Source organism: Gopherus evgoodei, chromosome 1 (assembly GCF_007399415.2).
Source record: "Gopherus evgoodei ecotype Sinaloan lineage chromosome 1, rGopEvg1_v1.p, whole genome shotgun sequence".
Classification (NCBI taxonomy): Eukaryota; Metazoa; Chordata; order Testudines; family Testudinidae; genus Gopherus; species Gopherus evgoodei.
In genome coordinates, this window is record NC_044322.1 from 252,503,988 (window position 1) to 252,522,697 (window position 18,710).

The 18,710-nt window shown below is 39.2% G+C and overlaps 1 protein-coding gene across 8 annotated transcripts in view; it reads right to left on the reverse strand.

Moving 5' to 3' along the window:
- ERC1 (ELKS/RAB6-interacting/CAST family member 1) overlaps positions 1–18,710 on the reverse strand; it is a 593,813-nt gene that overhangs the window by 290,419 nt on the left and 284,684 nt on the right. For 5 of the 8 annotated variants that reach the window (XM_030543036.1, XM_030543046.1, XM_030543042.1 and 2 more), the window contains one exon: positions 16,493–16,504. The exons of the other annotated variants lie outside the window; for them this stretch is intronic. In XM_030543036.1, coding sequence (XP_030398896.1) covers positions 16,493–16,504 — 12 coding nt within the window. The remainder of the gene's footprint in view (positions 1–16,492; positions 16,505–18,710) is intronic. 8 annotated transcript variants of the gene reach the window in all.

An 18,710-nucleotide genomic window follows, 5' to 3' on the forward strand; every position in this document is an offset into this window, starting at 1 on the left:
GGGCCTTCCAAAGTTTTTCGCCTCCTATGGAAATAATTTCTGACGTTATTCCATCTTTGCCTGAAGCTTTTCCCTTCTTCATCTGGTGCAGTGCGCTTCGGACTTTGCTGACGATTATTGGGGGGATGCGTTCTTCTGACTCTTGGAGCATTGGGAGAGGGACATTGATTCTTGATTTGAACAGTTCTGTATAGAAGTCCTTGCAGATCACCTCCATCCCTGCTCTGTCAATTACTGTCTCTCCATCCTTGTTCTTCAATGCTGTTACGCTCAATCTATACTGAGTCAATTCCCGCTTGCATGTCCTGAGGTTCTTGCATGATTCAGCGGTTTTAAGGAGCTTTTCTTTCCGGAAGTTCTCAAAGTTGTCCTTCAGTTTTTGTCGTATAAGCTTGCACAGAATGGAGTAATCGAGGTTGTTATCCGAGCTCCTTTACATATTTCTCCGCTTCTCTAACAAGCTTTTCGTTTCATTCAAGATTCTTTCCTTTGCCTTCTTCATCTTTTCAATTTCAGCTGCTTTTATGCAACGTCTCAGCTTGTCAAAGATACTATAGTCCTCGTCACACTTTTCCATCTGGATCCAGTCAAACCCAGAAATTGCTTTCTTCAGCTTTGCTTCATCGAATGTCTTCGGGGCTGTTTCCTGTTTGCCATCTATAAAGCTTTCTTTTCCACTACTTTGTCGAAAATTAACTTCGCTCTAAGCAGGCAATGGTCACTGCCTGGTGTTCAAGGGCTGCACTATAGAGACATCTTGAACGATGCACCTTTTATTGACTAAAATATAGTCGATTTCATTCTTACTCTTCGCTTTTGGTCCACCTTTTTGCAATCTTCTTCCGGTACCAGGTGTTTGCCACGCACAGTTCTTTCACTTCTGCCATAGTTACCAGCCTCTCTCCTTTTTTATTTCTTTCACTGCTGCCTTATCTCTCTATGAATTTTGTGCCAGCTTTCCCTTGCCTGACCTTAGCGTTGAAATCTCTCATCGTGACAGTGTAAGTGGACTTTTGCACGAGGGCTCTTTCGAGCTCTTGGTAGAATTCTTCCACTTCTTCATCCTCACATGCACTTGTGGGAGCATAGGCCTGGATGACCTTGAGGCTAGCTTTTGACTCCATCTGACGATGCAGCATACCAATATGTGATATTAACTGGCATGATATGACTTTTGAAACCCAATCCTTACTGACAATAAATCCAACTCCTCCAACATTTCTAGCGCCATCTCCCTTTCTGAGCCTCACAGCGCTTCCATCCTTCCAGTTGACTTCCAACTCTTTCTTTCATCGGGTTTCACAGATACTGAGGATATTACATCTTATCCTTTCCTTCTCCTCCATCAGATGGTTTAACGTTTCCTCCCTTGCCAGCAACCTACAATTGTAAGTACATACAGCGAGCATTGTCCTTTTTCATGTTGGCCTACCACTTGACATTTTTAGCAACCTCACGTCGCTCAATTTCCACTCCACCACTGAAGAACAGATTGATGACACACAGGGAATTAATACCCATTTACTCATATTGTTTTAGCCGTTAACTTTAAGCCATCCCACTGGCTATATTGATATACTAATTTCAATTACAACACAGAATACAAAGTGTAAAGTGCTCATTTTATACTATTTTTATTACAGATGTTTGCACTGTAACTAACAAAAGAAATAGTATTTTTCAATTCACCTTACACAAGTACCATAATCCAATCTTTTTATCGTGAAAGTGCAATTTACAAATGCAGATTTTTTTGTTACATAACTGCACTTGAAAACAAAACAAGTCCACTCAGTCCTACCTCTTGTTCAGCCAGTCACTCAGACAAACAAATTTGTTTACCTTTACGGGAGATAATGCTTCTGGCTTCTTATTTACAATGTCACCTGAAAGTGAGAACAGGCATTCACATGGCACTTTGGTAGCCAGCATTGCAAGGTATTTATGTGCCAGATATTCTAAACATTCGTATGGCCCATCATTCTTCAGCTACCGTTCCCGAGGACATGCTTCCATGCTGATGACAGTCATTAAAAAAAAATGCATCCACTAAATTTTGACTGAACTCCTTGGAGGAGAGTAGTATGTTTCCTGCTCTGTTTTACCTGCATTCTGCCATGTATTTCATCTTATAGCAGTCTCGGATGATGACCTAGCATGTTTGTTTTAAGAACACTTCCACTGAAGCTTTGACAAAACACAAAGAAGGTACCAATGTCAGATTTCTAAAGATAGCTACAGCACTCAACCCAAGACTTAAGAAACTGAACTGCCTTCCAAAATCTGAGAGGGACAAGGTATGGAACATGCTTTCAGAAGCCTTAAAAGAGGAACACTCTGACGCGGAAACTACAGACCCCAAACCACCAAAAAAGAAAGTCAATGTTCTGCTGTTAGCATCTGACAGATGATGAAAGTGAACATGCATCAGTCTGCACTGCTTTGGATAATTATCGAGCAGAACCCATTATCAGATGGATGGATGTCCTCTGGAATGGTGGGCGAGCATGAAGGGACATATGAATCTTTAGTGCATCTGGCACAAAAATATCTTGCAACACTGGCTATACCAGTGCCATACGAACATCTGTTCTCACTTCCAGGTGACACTGTAAACAAGAAGTGGGCAGCATTATCTCCTACAAATGTAAACAAACTTGTTTGTCTGAGTAACTGGCTCAACAAGAGTGGACTTGTAGGCTCCAAAGTTTTACATTGTTTTATTTTTGAATGCAGTGTCTTCTGTACATAATTCTGCATTTGTAAATTCAACTTTCATGATAAAGAGATTGCACTACAGTACTTGTATGAGATTAATTGAAAAATATTAGTTTTGTTTTTTACAGCTGTCATAAACAGATAGTTAAGGGTTAATGTCTCTTATACCTGTAAAGGGTTAAGAAGCTCAGTAAACCTGGCTGACACCTGACCAGAGGACGAATGGGGGACAAGATACTTTCAAATCTTGGTGGAGGGAAGTCTTTGTTTGTGCTTTTTGTTTTGGTTGTTTTTCGCTCTTGGGACTAAGAGGGACCAGACGTACCTCCAGGCTCTCCAAATCCTTCTGAATCAGTCTTTAATGTGTCAAAATTGTAAGTAATAGCCAGGCAAGGCGGATTAGTCTTATGTTTGTTTTCTCAACTTGTGAATGTTTCTTTTTGCTGGAAGGATTTTTAACTATGTTTGCTGTAACTTTGAATCTAAGGCTCGGGGGGGGGGGGGGTGTCCCCTCTGGTCTATATGAATCTGAATACCCTGTAAAGCATTTTCCATCCTGATTTTACAAAGCTAATTTTTACTTTTTTCTTTCTTTAATTAAAAGCTTTCCTTTTAAGAATCTGAGAATCTGATTGATTTTCCTTGTTTTAAGATCCAAGGGGATTGGGTCTGAACTCACCAGGGATTGGTGGGGGGAAAGAGGGCTGATGGTTAATTCCTCCTTGTTTTAAGATCCAAGGAGTTTGGATCTGTGTGAAGCCTCTCAAGGCAACCCAGGGAGGGGAAAGTCTGGGGGGAGAGGTTAATTTCTCCTTGTTTTAAGATCCAAGGGGTTTGGATCTGTGTTCCCCAAGGAAGGTTTTGGGGGAACAGAAAGTGTGCCAGACACTAAATTCTGGCTGGTGACAGCGTTACCAGATCTAAGCTAGTAATTAAGCTTAGAAGTGTTCATGCAGGTCCCCACTTTTGTACTCTAAAGTTCAAAGTGGGGAAAGAAACCTTGACAACAACACAAATATTTGTAATAAATAAATATAAAGTTAGCACCATACACTTTGTATTCTGTGTTGTAACTGAAATCAATGTATTTGGAAATGTATGAAATATCCAAAAATATTTGAATAAATGGTATTCTATTATTAACAGTGCGATTAACTGCGCAATTAAAAAGATTATTTGCGCAATTAAAAAGATTAATCACTTGACTGCCCTAGAAATAAGTATTCCCCAGCTCTTGTCCCAACGTTCAGTTATTCTCCCTCAGCAGAGAGTAGGAGAGGGGAAAAGGTCAGACCCCTCCTCCACTGGTGGTGGTCTTATCCACAGTCCAACCCTTTCTCCTGTGGATCAACCTGTTCCCAGAAGCAGAAAACTTGCTTCCTCCCTTCAAACTGCCTCTACTTCACTCTCCTACCTACTTGACAGAATCCCCTTCTGAGCAAATCCTCCAATTGGAGCATGCTCCTCAGCTGCTGAGGAGCGGGAACTTCTTGGCTCAGTACTGCTCCTTCACCCCAGTCTCCGTGTGGGGTCTGTAAATTACATTACACACCCTCCCACTCAGATCTGACGGTGTTGGTTGGTCTATGTTGACAAATCTTCCCCATCCCATGAGAAGAAGTCTGCATTCTTGTGGTATTCTCCTGCTTGATACAGCACCTCAAACTGATATGGCTGCAGTGAGGTACCCCATTGTATGATCCAGGGGTTGTGCTCTTTCATGGCATGTAGCCACTGGAGTGATGCGTGGTTTGTCACCACATGGAAAGGCTGGCCCCATAAGTAATAGCGGAGGGCCCCGAAAGCCCACTTCACTGCCAAGGTCTCCTTCTCAATTAGCAAATATGAAACCTCTCAGGGGAACAATTTATGGCTGAGATAAAGAGGATGGGGGTGTTCCTCTCCATCCGCTCTCCATGCTAATGTCAGAGTCATCAGTTTGTAAGACAAAAGTCTTTCAGAAATCAGGGTGAGACAAGTCAGGCTCTGGAGCCAGTTCATTCTTCAATATTCTGAAAGACTTAGCACAATCTTAAGACCAGAAGACCTTTTGGGGGGGCTGTACCTTTCACCAAGTGTGTCAGTGGGGCAACAATTGTGGTGAGTCATCTATAATACCCTGATAACGCCAGGAAACATAATACCTTCCACCTTTTTTGTGGTGGGCTCAGAGCATTCTGCCAAGGCTTGCACCTTCCCCATCAGTTGGCCTGGACACCCCCTCCACACTGTTTGCCCCAGCTATGTCACCGCTTGGATAGCTAGGTAGTACTTGGATGGATTGGTTGTAACCTCCAAGTTTTTAAGGGTCTGCAGGACATCAGCAACATGCTTTAGATAATCATTGCAAATCTTGCTATGGATGACAATATCATCAATGTATGTGGCTGCATATTGGTGGTGAGATTGCATCATCTTATCCCATTGTGTCAGAAATGTAGCTGCAACCCCATGAAAGCCCAAGAACATAATCTTGAATTGGTATAGGCCAAACGATGTACAGCAGATTGTCTTCTCTCAGGACTCCAGAGTCAAGAGGAACTGCCAGTGAGACCCAGGGTGGTGATATATCTGGCAGCCCCCAGCCTCTCCACCAAATTTGTGGATCCTCAACATTGGTTATCTGTCAAATTTTGACACAATACTGACTTTGTGGAAGTTAAAGAAAAATCTGGTTGTCCCATCCTGCTTAGGCACATACACAATGGAACTCTGTCATTTGCTGTGCGACTCCTCCACTACCCTGAGGTCCAAGATGGCCCTCAGCATTCTTTGTATTGTTTCTGCGACAGAGTACTCACCTCTCAAAAGCATCCTGTTGGCTGGATGCAATCCTTCACTCTTTCCTTCTCCTGGCACCCCCTATAGTTGTTACCCTCATCAGGCAGATGTTCAGTGGCTCAGCCCTGTGGCTAAATATCACAGTCTAAAATGGAAGAATGGATGGACCCCTTCCAGGGTAACAAAGGTTCAACATGGACTATCACTGTGCCCTTGTTGGTGTCTGCAGCCCAGTCTATGGTTGTGGTTCTCAGTCCCTCCTGGGCTAGCTTTAAATCTGTCTCTGCCCTGTTATGAACAGGGTTTCTCAACCCATGGGTTGGGACCCAAAATTAGGTCACCAGAATGTTTCAAAGTGTCACATGGTTCAGTGGGGGGGGGGGGAAGAGCATTGCTTGCAACCCCAGAGGTGGTACACCAATGTTTTTAAAGTCTCTATTTTCAACAGGCTGCATAACTCTCTCATAACTTGGGACATAACATTAGTACCTGATAGGTAATTATTTCTTGTGGGATCTCCACGCAGGCAAACACTTTCATGAGCTCCAGGACGAGGGCCATCACTTCATGGAGCAGACGGCATCATCTCAGGGTATCATGTGGCATAACCCACTATAACTAAAATCTGTTGGAAACCCATTGTGCTCTTTTCTATTGGTCCCACTAAGTCCATGCTGATCCTCTCAAACAGGGTCCTCACCACAGGGAGGGGTTTTAGTGGGGTAAAGGTGTACCTTCTTATGACTTAACTGGCATTCTGGGCAGGAGACACAGTACTCTCACATTTCCTGGTGGATGCCCGGCCAGTAAAACCGAAGTGCCACTCTTTCCGGCATTTTCACTCAACCAAGGTGACGCTCAGAAAGTATTATGTGCACCAACCATCACGTTTCCCTCTGGTACAACTTCAGGACAAGAAGTTGCATCTTAACTTCCCCAGTGTGGTGGTCTCTCTCTGCCAGCTCGAAATGTGGGCACTGCTTCAAGACCTGCAGTTCTACCACCTGGGCGAGCTGTCTGTAGGCTTGGCTTATAGTCAGGTTGCTTCTTTGCTCTTCCACAAAGTCAACTCTGTCAGAAAATAGGTGGTCTCAGTCAGTTAACATAGTCCTTCCTGTTGTTTAATCTTCTTAGGGAAAGTTCACTAAGTAGCACTGGTGGGGTCATCGTCTATGAAGGTTGACGTTCTATCCTTTGCATCCTCATATTCATCACCTCCCACCAAAGTCTGTGGCCCTGCCGGCCCCAAGTTTCCTAGTTGCCATCAGTCTCTTCCACAAACCTCTTCAAACTTTAGTACGTCCCTAGAAAATTTCCAATCCCCTCCAATTATTATAGGGTATGCAAAATTTGTGGATACCCCCATGCAGATTTCCTCTGGCAAAGAGTTCCACAGATAGACTGTGTGTTTTATGAAGAAATACTTCCTTTTGTTTGTTTTAAACCTGCTGCCTATTAATTTCATTTGGTGACCCCTAGTTCTTGTGTTAGAGAAGTAGTAAATAACAGGTCCTTATTTACCTTCTCCACACCAGTCATGATTTTATAGACCTCTATCATATCCCCCCTTAGTTGTCTCTTTTCCAAGATGAAAAATCCAAATCTAATTAATCTCTCCTCATATGGAAGCTGTTCCATACCCCTAATCATTTTTATTGCCCTTTTCCGAAACTTTCCCAACTGAGATGGAACGAACACATCTCCACAGAATATTCAAGATGTGGGCATACCATGGATTTATATAGAGGCAATATGGTATTTTTTGTCTTATTATCTATCCCTTTCCTAACGATTCCCAATATTCTGTTCGCTTTTTTGACTGCCACTGCACATTGAATGGACGTTTTCAGAGAATTTTCCACAATGACTCCAAGATCTCTTCCTTGAGTGGTAACAGCTAATTTAGACCCCATCATTTTATATGTTTAGTTGGGATTATGTTTCCCAATGTGCATTACTTTGCATTTATCTACACTTAATTTCATCTGCCATTTTATTGCCCAGTCACCCAGTTTTGTGAGATCCCATTGCAGCTCTTTGCAGTCTGCTTTAGACTTAACTATCTTGCATAGTTTTGTATCATCTGCAAATTTTGCGACCTCACTGTTTACCCCTTTTTCCAGATCATTTATGAATATGTTGAATAGTACTTGTCCCAGTACAGACCCCTGGGGGACACCACTATTTACCTCTCTCCATTCTGAAAACTGACCATTTATTCCTAACCTTTGTTTCGTATCTTTCGTTACCAGTCCATGACAGAACCTTCCCTCTTATCCCATGTACTTTGCTTAAAAGCCTTTGGTGAGGGACCTTGTCAAGGGCTTTCTAAAAATCTAAGTATACTATAGCCACTGGATCCCCTCTGTCCACATGCTTGTGTCAAATATGAGCATAGCAACTGATCAAGGAGTGTAGGCACATTCAAGGAGGCATACACTATGTTCAAAGTACACTCTGAACCAGACAGTGCTCCAATGATGTATTTTACTTTTGAGCTCTTGCCATCTTCTGTATTCTGTAAATCCCTGTGTGTCGTTTTTCATGGTGATGTTGTTCATGGAAACCAATACATCAATTTGTGTTTGCGTTGTGAAGTGGGGGACATGACAAGACATGCAATGTAGTTCAGTCCTCAGCGTTTGTTCGTTTTTTGAAAATCCAGAGTTCTGCATACTCAACAGGCGAGATAATGTGAATATGGCAGAGAACACAGTGCAGGTGTTCAAAAGATAACCCCTTCTATGACTTAGGTGTCTAATCAAAAGTGGTGGCATATTCAGAACAGCCAAATGAGAGCACTTTGTCCAATCACAGTGCCCATCTCATTACTTTGAAAAACTTCCTTTAAGTAACCTGCTGAAAGTTAGAGAGTAAAAGTAATAGAGTGAGGAACAAAACCTAGGAGTCCTGACATCAGGAAGACTAATAACAACTACTACAGCCGACTACATTTGTGCTGCCCATGATGCTCAGAGTTAAATTATTTTCCTTTCCAGTGTTCTAACTTAAATATATTGATCATATTAATGAAGTAAGAAAATTCTACTGTTGGAGCATAGAATGAGATACCAGACACAAGGCAGGGAAATTGCTGATCTTAGAAGAATGGAAATCTGGGTTTACAAGTAAGCTTATAAAATTTCTCACAGAGCTGCTTTCTAATGAGAAAATGTATGCAAAGCTACACTCTGTAGAGAGTTTTGTGCTTTGAAAACTCAGATGTATGATAAGGTCACATGTCAATTTACTCATTGGGATTCCACTGTGGTAAAGCACATCTACCTCAGAGAAAATAAAGTGGAAATGGTCCTTCTGTAATGACATCTACTTGGTATGCAATACTGTATGTACAAAATTTCATAACACAGTATAAAAAGAACTATACTTACTTGAAGAATAAGTTTTTAACAAAAGGAGTAATAGTAGGACACTTGTAATTCTGCACCATCAGCTAATGACTCAAGTGTCAGGACCACAGGAGTGTGATCCTGATTTACTGGATCATATGAGTATGAGAGACAGACACACATACAAATTACAGTAGTTTGAATACTACTCCAGGAACTCAGAAGTTGTGAAAACCTTGTCCAGTAGCTAGTGCCCTGTGGCATCACATTGATAGGAAGTGTGGCATACTGGTTACTGGCAAACCTGGAAAACTTAAAGGAAATTAAAAAGGTATGTTGTTCATACATTTATAAAGTGAAGTGTTTCCAATTTACTGTACTGATCACCAATTGCTAGGAAAAAGATCGCTACCCTAAATACCTTACAATAACCATGGCGATATGCCACACACAGGAAGACGGTACTTATCTTTTTCTTTATATATATGTATTTTCATCATTTATAAACAGCAAACTCATACCTCAAGTTGGATCTTTGTTGAGAGTTATATGACCAGCTGTCAAAAAGCACCCATGCCTTTTTTTTTTTTTTTTTTTTTGAGTCCTCAGGTCCTCTAGCCATTATGGTAGAAATTGAAGCCCAGAGGCCATTACTGCTTATCTATCATTTTGTAAGATCAGCTTTACATAGCAGATTCTTATGGCAGCCAGGTATGAGTAGAGTTGAGAGGGGAGGATGGAAAATGAGTGAGTGAGTGTGTGTGTGTAACCACCACAGAAACAAAGGAACAAAAAGACAAGTTTTAAGTTTGTCCTGGAAATCAAATCTTATTCAGTTCCTGATAAACAGAGTATTATTGCTCAAACCAGACTCCACTGTAGTAACTGATGGTGCTATACTAGTTATTTTGGATCATATCTATAGCTGTGACCACTTGCATTGAGAATTAGTTTGAGCCTAAATTCACGCACTAGTCACAAAATTCAACATATATTATAGGAGTCCATTTGTTCATTCTTATACCGAGCTAGATAAATGACAGAAAATTACTTTTGGCAACTGTAAGTTTCAACTTAGCTTTTTCTATCAAAGCCATATAAATTAGGTATCTACTTTGCTTAATAAATACACATAAATTATCCATTAAAGAAAAAAAATAACCCTCCAGATATTTTTCTTTGATTAACTGTAATCTGACACATAAAGATTATGCAAAACCTTTAACGTTTCATGAAGTTAGAATAACAACTTCTCATGATGCCACTCTAGATAATTTGTTTACTTTTGGACGTGTTAACATGCAGATATGTTATAATTTAAAAGGTGGTTTTATATAAACAATGTAAATGAAAACACTTTGTTTTGCCAATTTTTCTCCAAAAAATCACAAGAGACTCTTCTGCCCCTAAATCATTCCACACAAAGCTCTTCAGAATGCATAGCACACAACTGACACACACATGAAGGAAGTGCTTGTGTGTGCATATACCTCAAATGTTGCACCATTTCAAATCTCCAAAAGAAAAGTTCAAACTTAATGAATACAAAAACTAAAAACAGATCACTAATACAGGAAAAATAGGAACTTATCTATGTTGCGCAGAATCAGTCTAATACTAACTTCACTATGAAGCTGGGAAGAGGTAAAATTACAATATTTGAAGACTGGAAAAAAGTGAAAGTTTATGAGATGATGTCTAGGTCCGAAGAAGACACAAAAGAAAAACTGAACCCTTCAAGGAAAATATCAGAACTTCCACTTCAAACTATGGAACAAGACTCTTAGAATCACAAAGTTTGATGGCTACCATACTGGTATGTTGAAGGAAAACCACAAATTCCACTGGCTATTTTATTTATCTCCAGAGGTAAACCTGGTTCTCAAGCATCTTCTGGGAAAGGGGCAGGGTTACTAATTATCTTCCTGGATTTATATTCAATTCTTTCCTTTTTTAAAGGATTTAAACAAGTTTAAAAACAGAAAAAAGGCCTATAGAATTGTCATGAAATACTAAGTAAAACAGGCATTTGGACCTTTCCCTACCCTGCCTAATTCATGTTTGATTTTAAGAATACATGCATATTGGCTCTTCAAGATTTACTTCAGGAGGAAAACAATAGCACAGACATTGAAGGACCAAAGTTCTGCTTTGAAACAGAAAGTCTTAGAATCAGATGTATTTAAGGATGTCTCTATTATGCTGCTGCCCCATGTAATAACCTTTCAAATATTAAGGGTCAGAAGAATATAAAATGAACCAACACATTCTTAAATCTCTCTGGCTAGCCCAGAGCCTGATCCTGCAATGTGCTGAGCTACCATGGAAGACTGAAAAAAATCTGTAGAATAAGATTACATCTCTATTAACTGTTACAATTACATCTTTATTACTTACAACACATACCTGTGTATGGAATACTTCCTGTTCTAACAGCAATTTAACTGGGAGCTATCATAGTAGTAAGTAGGCATTGTACTTTTAACAAAGAAGATTTACTGATTTCATGAATAGGTGGTTAACTGAAAATGAATAGAGAAAGGAACAGTCAGAGAATACTGTAATGCACTAAGCACTTCAAAAAGGATGGTTCCTATAACCTTACCGACCATACCTGTCATCAGTAACATGTTCAAGCCTCCATAACCCACATCTTTGTATCTGAGAACTAGTATACTAAAAAGGGACACATTTATGAACTGTGCCTTTGAAGTACATGAAGAGTTATCTTTACATCTTAGGTTTGTATTAGGACTGGGGATGAGGGGTAGAGTGAAGCTTCTATTCTGAGGTGGTATTATATTTTAAATTTTCTTTTACCGGGTTATGGCAGCCTGGAGTTGTTCTGATTGCCACTCAGTTTATACAGGCACATCTTGCAATGGGCTCTTATTTGGAATTACACTGTGTACCTGACTAACAGCCTATATCCACCAACAGTTCCTTTCCACTTCGCTATACAAGATATAGAGTGCTCTTCAGGGTTTCCTAGTGGAATCAATATTCTATTTTAGAGGGCAAACAGTTCCTGAAAACCATGTGCTTTTAAGATCCTAGTTTACCTGCCTGAAAAGGTGATATTGTACTTAAGTTTGAGTTTGTACTGAGAACTTTCAGCAAACCTGAATGTAAGAAACAGGGCAATGGAAGATAGCTCTGACACTAACCTCTCTGTACTCATTGTTAAAAGTATTACTTCTTCCATTCTTCATCTGGATAGCGTAAGGTTTAATTCATATTTGCAAAGTCTTTGAGACCGTTGTATGAATTATGTTAAACAAGTCAGGCCACCTGCACTAATATTCCTAAATTTGGATTAGGCTAAAGCTTTGTTAGAGGATGCTTAACATTAGGTACTAAATCCAAACAACCTGATTTGCAGAGATAATGAATTCATGAGAACTCATTATCAGTTCTCAGTGAAATCAGTTAAGGGAATCTTAAACTGCCCAGCACTTCTGAAAAATAAAGTCATTTTTATGCTGGTTTAATGGCGTTTTTCAAAGTTGACAGTTGTCACCCTGTATTTTAGATTATTTATTTTAATATTGCTCAGCACCCAGAGACAATATGAAGAGTGCTCGGATGAATTAAAAAACAATTACAAAAATGGCAGTGAAAAAAGCCTTTGCTATGCAAAAACAGGATTTCAGACTTAAGTACCAATAGGTCAACATTAGCTTTGTTGGTCTGGAGGATAAATTAATTTTCCTCTGTCATTTCTTAGTTTCTGCTTTTAAATCGATGAAAAAAAAAAAGAGCTTCTATTTGTATTTTTAATGGTTTAAACTACTATTTAAATTATTTTATCAACATTTGAGATCATTTTAAAACAGGATCCTGGCACAAATCTTCAGGGTATACACAATTACCTCATATTGCTCAGTTTGGTGAAGTGCGATAAGCTCTCCCTCACCCTCCTTCCCCATTGATAGGTCATCTAATTTGAACGTAGACATTTCTAGTTTGTTTGTTTTTAAATTTCCCTTGTACTTATGCTTTATGGTTTCCTGCTTCAGCGGTGCCAATATATTTCAATCCTAACTTGAAATATACCTGATCAGTATAGAACCAGATTTTGCTAACCTGGCTTTCCATAGTTCATTATCTGTCTCTATATGGCATTTGCTGTTTTCTAGATTTTTATGATACATAAAGGATCACAGGATATGACTGATTTTAACCATGTGCTTCTCATTATTTTCCTTCTATTGTAGGTGTTAATGTAATTCTCACTCCCTCAGTTAAGCACTAGATAGCTCCACAAGAACAGTTACCACCACCAGTGGGAATGCTTAATAGCTCACAATGAAATTCTGTGGTAAATTTGCTTAACCAGTAATATTTTCAGAGCTTCTGTTTATTTTATTATTTACTTTGAACTATTATTGCACCCATCAAACTTCTAGGTTATATAATTTTAAACACATTATAATCACGTATCATAAAGACCTCTCCAGTCCTCATAACTATCCCATAATTCCAATTTGCCCTAACAGTTGTAATCTCCTCAAAAATGAAACCGGATTTGTTTGACAACACCTATCTTCCATAAAACCATGTTGATGGCATTAATTATACTCTGACCACTTAAAATTGAATCCTGCATCAGTTTTTCTGTTATTTTGCCAAAGACTAATGTCAGGGTAACTGGCCTATAGCTGTCTAGGTCATCTCACTTGTCCTTTTGGCACATTAACACTCTTCCAGTCTTCTGGAATTTCCCCAGTATTCCAAGATTTATTAAAAATGAACCTAAGCAGGCCCGAGGTCTCCTCAGCCACCTTTTTTAGGAATCTTAGGTGCACGTTATCTAGGCCTGCTGATTTATAATAAAAATTTTTATCCTTAGTAGATATTGTTTAACATACAACATCCTACTTCCTTCTAAATACAGATTGCAAATATTTATTGAACACGTCTGCCTTTTCTGCATAATTGCTAAATTTACCATCTCCATTTAGTAATGGGTTTATACCATTGTTAGGATTATCTTTTGTTCCAGATATATTTAAAATACTCCTCCTTGCCCTCCTGAGTCCTGTCAGACACAGATTTTCTCTGGTGTCTTTAGTGCCCCTTATCGATTTTCTGTATTTCATATCTTCTAATTTATTTTGATTGCTATTTCCCCTTTTTTCCTTTTTATAATTTTTTTTTTAATATACACACATGGATATAGGCTGAGGAAGCCATCTTTACTAACCCTCTTGCTGAGGATGAACTTTTAACAAAAGTTATCCTCCTTCATGACTGTGGAATTGTGGCTTTTTGACCATCTAGCAAACTCTTCTTAAACTCTTCCCAACTTTCATTCAGATTTTTCACTGTTTTCCCTCCCAATCAATTTTCTATGTAATTTTTCTCATCTTTGGAAAATTTGCCCTTTGAAGCACCAAGTGTGTGTGTGTGCGCATATTTATATTTAAACACACACACCTGTTTGGGACTGTCCTCTATTTGCCTATACTGAATGCTATGATCATTGGTTCCTAAGCAACCATAACCTTCCAGTTCAATGGTCAATTAATATTATCATAATAAGGTCCACAACAGCGTTAACGCTTGTTGGATGAAATACCTTTTTGTTAGAAAATGACCATCTATACTTTTTCCAAACTTTGATGTTTTACTATTAGCTGCAGAAGACCTCTAGCACTTCTTACATTGAAGTCCAGACACAGGTACCAGCACATTGTTCTCCCAACATATCCAGAGCTCCTGAGGACACCACTTGCTGAAATTCACACAAAGGAAGACCTAGTATTTGGCTCCTCTAGATACTGTCCCACCTCCACAGATGGAGACATTTTGGTTTGAATCTGACCTCTATCCCCCATAAAATATGCATAATTTCCTCATAGGAAGGATTTATATCATCAGACAGACAGTCAGTTCAAGTTAACTAGACTATAAAGTCAGATAAATCTACTGAGACTTTGCAGATGCTATAATGGAGATAAAGAACCACTTCCTTGCTTCTCACATAGCCAGGGTACCAGGATTCAAAACAACTTGATGACTCAATCAACCATGTTCTGCAAGAGACTTCTGCCATCAGTTCTCTACAATCTTCCCTCTCACTTTCTCATTCATAGGTCAGCCGCAAACCACGGAGACTTGTGAAGATGAAGCCAGGGAAGACGAAGCCTAGGGATTACTATAGCAACAATTGTCATCTGTTAGCAACACAGTACTCTACTTCGGAGCCTTTTTGAATCACTGAAGTTTAATTAGGAGTCCCTGGGAGTAGTTCAGGAAAGCAGGTCCCTTGTCCCAACAGTATGCTGTGCGCTCTAACCTCAGAACACAGGAGTCACTGTTCAATCCATGACACGGGCGCAATATTCAACTCTCCAATTGTTAATCCTGTCCCAAACACCAGATGATTTAGAATGTGGCCAGCAGCATGCACTGAGCCTGCAACCACCTGGGAAATCCCCACTGTCACTATGGTAGCCATGAAATAACTGGGCACGCTCAGAAGATAGATCTATGTGGATGTTAAAGTTACTGAGCACTACCTACCTTCGTATGTCCAAACTCCTCTGTACTGAGGACCATTAGGGTATAAAAGGGCAATTTGCACACCAATAGCACCCCCATTTAACTTCAGCCTAGAAACAGATACACCATTGGATCTAATTTCAGGCCAGGGATTTAGACTTTAAGGTCAGAAGGGTTCATTATGATCACTGTTGGATGTATACAGCACAGTCATACATATCCTTGATATCTCTTCTTGGATTCAGAGTGTACTAATTATTCAGATAGAACTAACTACTGAACCAGTTTGGGTGTATCATCCAGGCTGGTCTCAGCTATTCATGCAAAGCTGGAGGCCTCCAACCTATACCAAAACATGAATAGTTGACGTTTTATATTAAGCCATTGGTATTACATTCAATATGAATCAGAAGCAATGATCACCAATTAAACCCCTTTTTTTCTGAGGTTCCAGACAAAACAAACAGCACCAGAACTAAGCCTATGTTTACACTGTAGCCTATGTCAGCAAAACTTATGTCGCTCAGGGGGCTGGACTGTTCACACCCGAGTGACATAAGTTACACTGACATAAGTGTTCGTGTACACACCATTACATCATCAGGAGAGTTTCTCCTGCCGACATAGCTTATGCTACTTGCAGAGGTGTTTTTTTTTTATGCCAACTGGAGAGGTCTCTTCATCAGCATAGAGCATTTTCACCAGATGTGGTACAGCTGTGCCACTGCAAAGCTGCATGTATAGAGAAAGACATACCCTAAGCGTCTCACTCCAGCTTTTTTTTTTTCCTTTTATAATAATTTTCCCTGACCACCACCAGATGATCTCAAGACCTAAATACCAAACAATTTTCTTCCCCCAAACTCCATATCCCCAGCACACTTAAATCTTGTGATGCTCTTTGATGTACACTGGTTTGGAAACAAAAAGTTGTGTCAATTGTTCAAGTTTTGTGTTCTTCTAAAATTCATTCTTTACCTTTCAAAGCCAGCACTCCCACTTCCACAGATTGGACCAGATTCCTGGTTCTCTGTTTTAATTCCTGAAGTGGTTTGGTTCTGGCCTTTTGTTAGATCTCAATTTTAGATTAACCCACAGCAGTCTAATAAACATCTTTCTTAAAAGTGGATACTGACCTTGAGGTGAGGCTGAAGGGAACAGCAAATCCAGGAAGGAGATGCGAAAGAGAAAGAGTTAGAGAAAGGGTTAACGAGAATCCTGTTCAGAGATAATACAGCACAAGAAAACAGGACAAAAAATTAGTACAGCACTAGAGACAGAATAACACACACACGAGCAAAGTTCTTCCTAGAACAAAGTGCACCAAGGTTTGCAACCTCTCAGTTAACAAGACACACATTCTAATCAGATTACACTATTCTACTTAGAGATGAGTTTCTCCAGGGCACATTATCTCTAGTATAAATTGTTTCTTGGGGCAGGGAAATGAACCAACTTCAGATACCTCTGGGATTGCACTGGAACACCACCAGCCAACTTCCTTCAGGAATTTTAATTAGATTTTTTTTAAGTGTGGATCTTAAATACAAGGTGGTACTACAACCCTGATAAGTTTCTTTAGGCCACCTTCCTTTCAGGCTTTACTTTTCTTTCAATGAGTATGAAAAATGCATTATCTGGAACCACATTCCCTGCCGATGACTCAGGCTTGTTGAGAGAAACCTGAGTCAAAATTAAGGCTGCAGGTCTTAGTTTATCCTGTCATAGCTAAAAAGAAATCTAGCCCATCTTTATTAGTTTTCACACTAGAACAACTTCTCATAACGGAAAGAGAATTATCAGCCTCTCCTTCCCACACTGCTGCTGTCTTAACTCAGACAATCAAATTCCACATAAGGTGCAATCTAAAAACAATAATGAACAAACAGGCATATCTTTTGACAGTTCTCTCCAACGATGTTCAACAACAAGGCTGACTAAGATGACATGCTGGAGTTTCCTGTATAGCAAGAGGTCCCATGGGTTCGTTATTGCCATTCTGGTGTAAACTCCAATAGCTCCCTTTCATAGACACGCATTGTCAAATTCACTGATGATAGTGATACGCTCAATAAAGATCCAGAAACCCAAAATAATCATTTTACCACAGATTTGAATATTTATGCTCTATTATTTTATTTTATATTTAAAAAAAGGATTGATGACAAATACATTTCCTGCTCTCAAAAACATCAATTTGACTTTTAAATACATATGGGATTCTATAAACTAAACTACAGTGGCTAGATTGTTCATCATCCCAAGATCAAAAAGAGGGATACGTGTGACAAAAATTCATGCAGAAAAGTTGAAAGTCTATAGGTTTCATGCCTTTCGTGTAGATAACTGTAACTTGAGTTTTATGATTCTTTATTTCTGATATAAATATTTTAAAAAATAATGATGATAGATATCAAATTTGTGTGGGTGACACCCTTCAAAATGAGGTATAGTTGACAAGTATGGCAGTGGCTTGCAAGAAAGAAACTAATAAAAAACAACTTACTCTCATATTTTAAAACAATTATCTTTAAAAGTTTCTTAAGGGAATATACTTGAAACTGAAGGCTGTGTGGAGTGGCATTTATAGGTATGATCTTGAAGCAAGTCATTAACACTCCAGTCTCCTCAGTCAATCCAGCTGAAAAATAGTATATATAAAACAGGCCTCCTTGATATTCAAAAGTTGCAAGTCTGTTGAGGCTGTCCTTAAATTTAAGAGTTTAATTCCACAATTATAAACAGTCAAGTAAATTAAAAAAACAGAAAAAAGGGAAGACAAATGTCTGGTTGACAACAGAGATTATGGGACTTGCAAGAAGAAAAAAGGAGGAAAGGAAAATTTTAATCATATGTTGAATCCAGACAGTAGAAGTTTAGGAATTTACACTTTGTGCACCAGCGTCAGTCTGTAGTTACTCATACTATGGATATTGTTTCCTTCAAGATCTCAATAGAACTCAGCATAGGACTAGGGACTAGAAAAAAAAATTACACCACTCAAAAGAGGGAATTTTGAACAAACCACTAAGTTCTTCCAATTGGCAGCAAAGGTATCCTCTTTTGCCAATGAAAGAGATAGGCAGACCAGTGCTGGAAAAGCTATGTGCAGGGAAATGCTATTTAACTAGTTGCATAGGATTTGTACAGAGAAAACGACACCCCATCTTCAGTTTACTAAGGAGCACGATATTTCTTACCAAGAAAATGGAAATATATGTTATTGCTGATTCATGGCCTCTGTAAGGGTTTAATATATGAAATACGTGAAACAGGATTTTAGGCCTCTTTAGTACACATCTAGAATAAAAGGGAGAGAATACAATGTGAATAGTTTTCTAAAAACATAGTAAA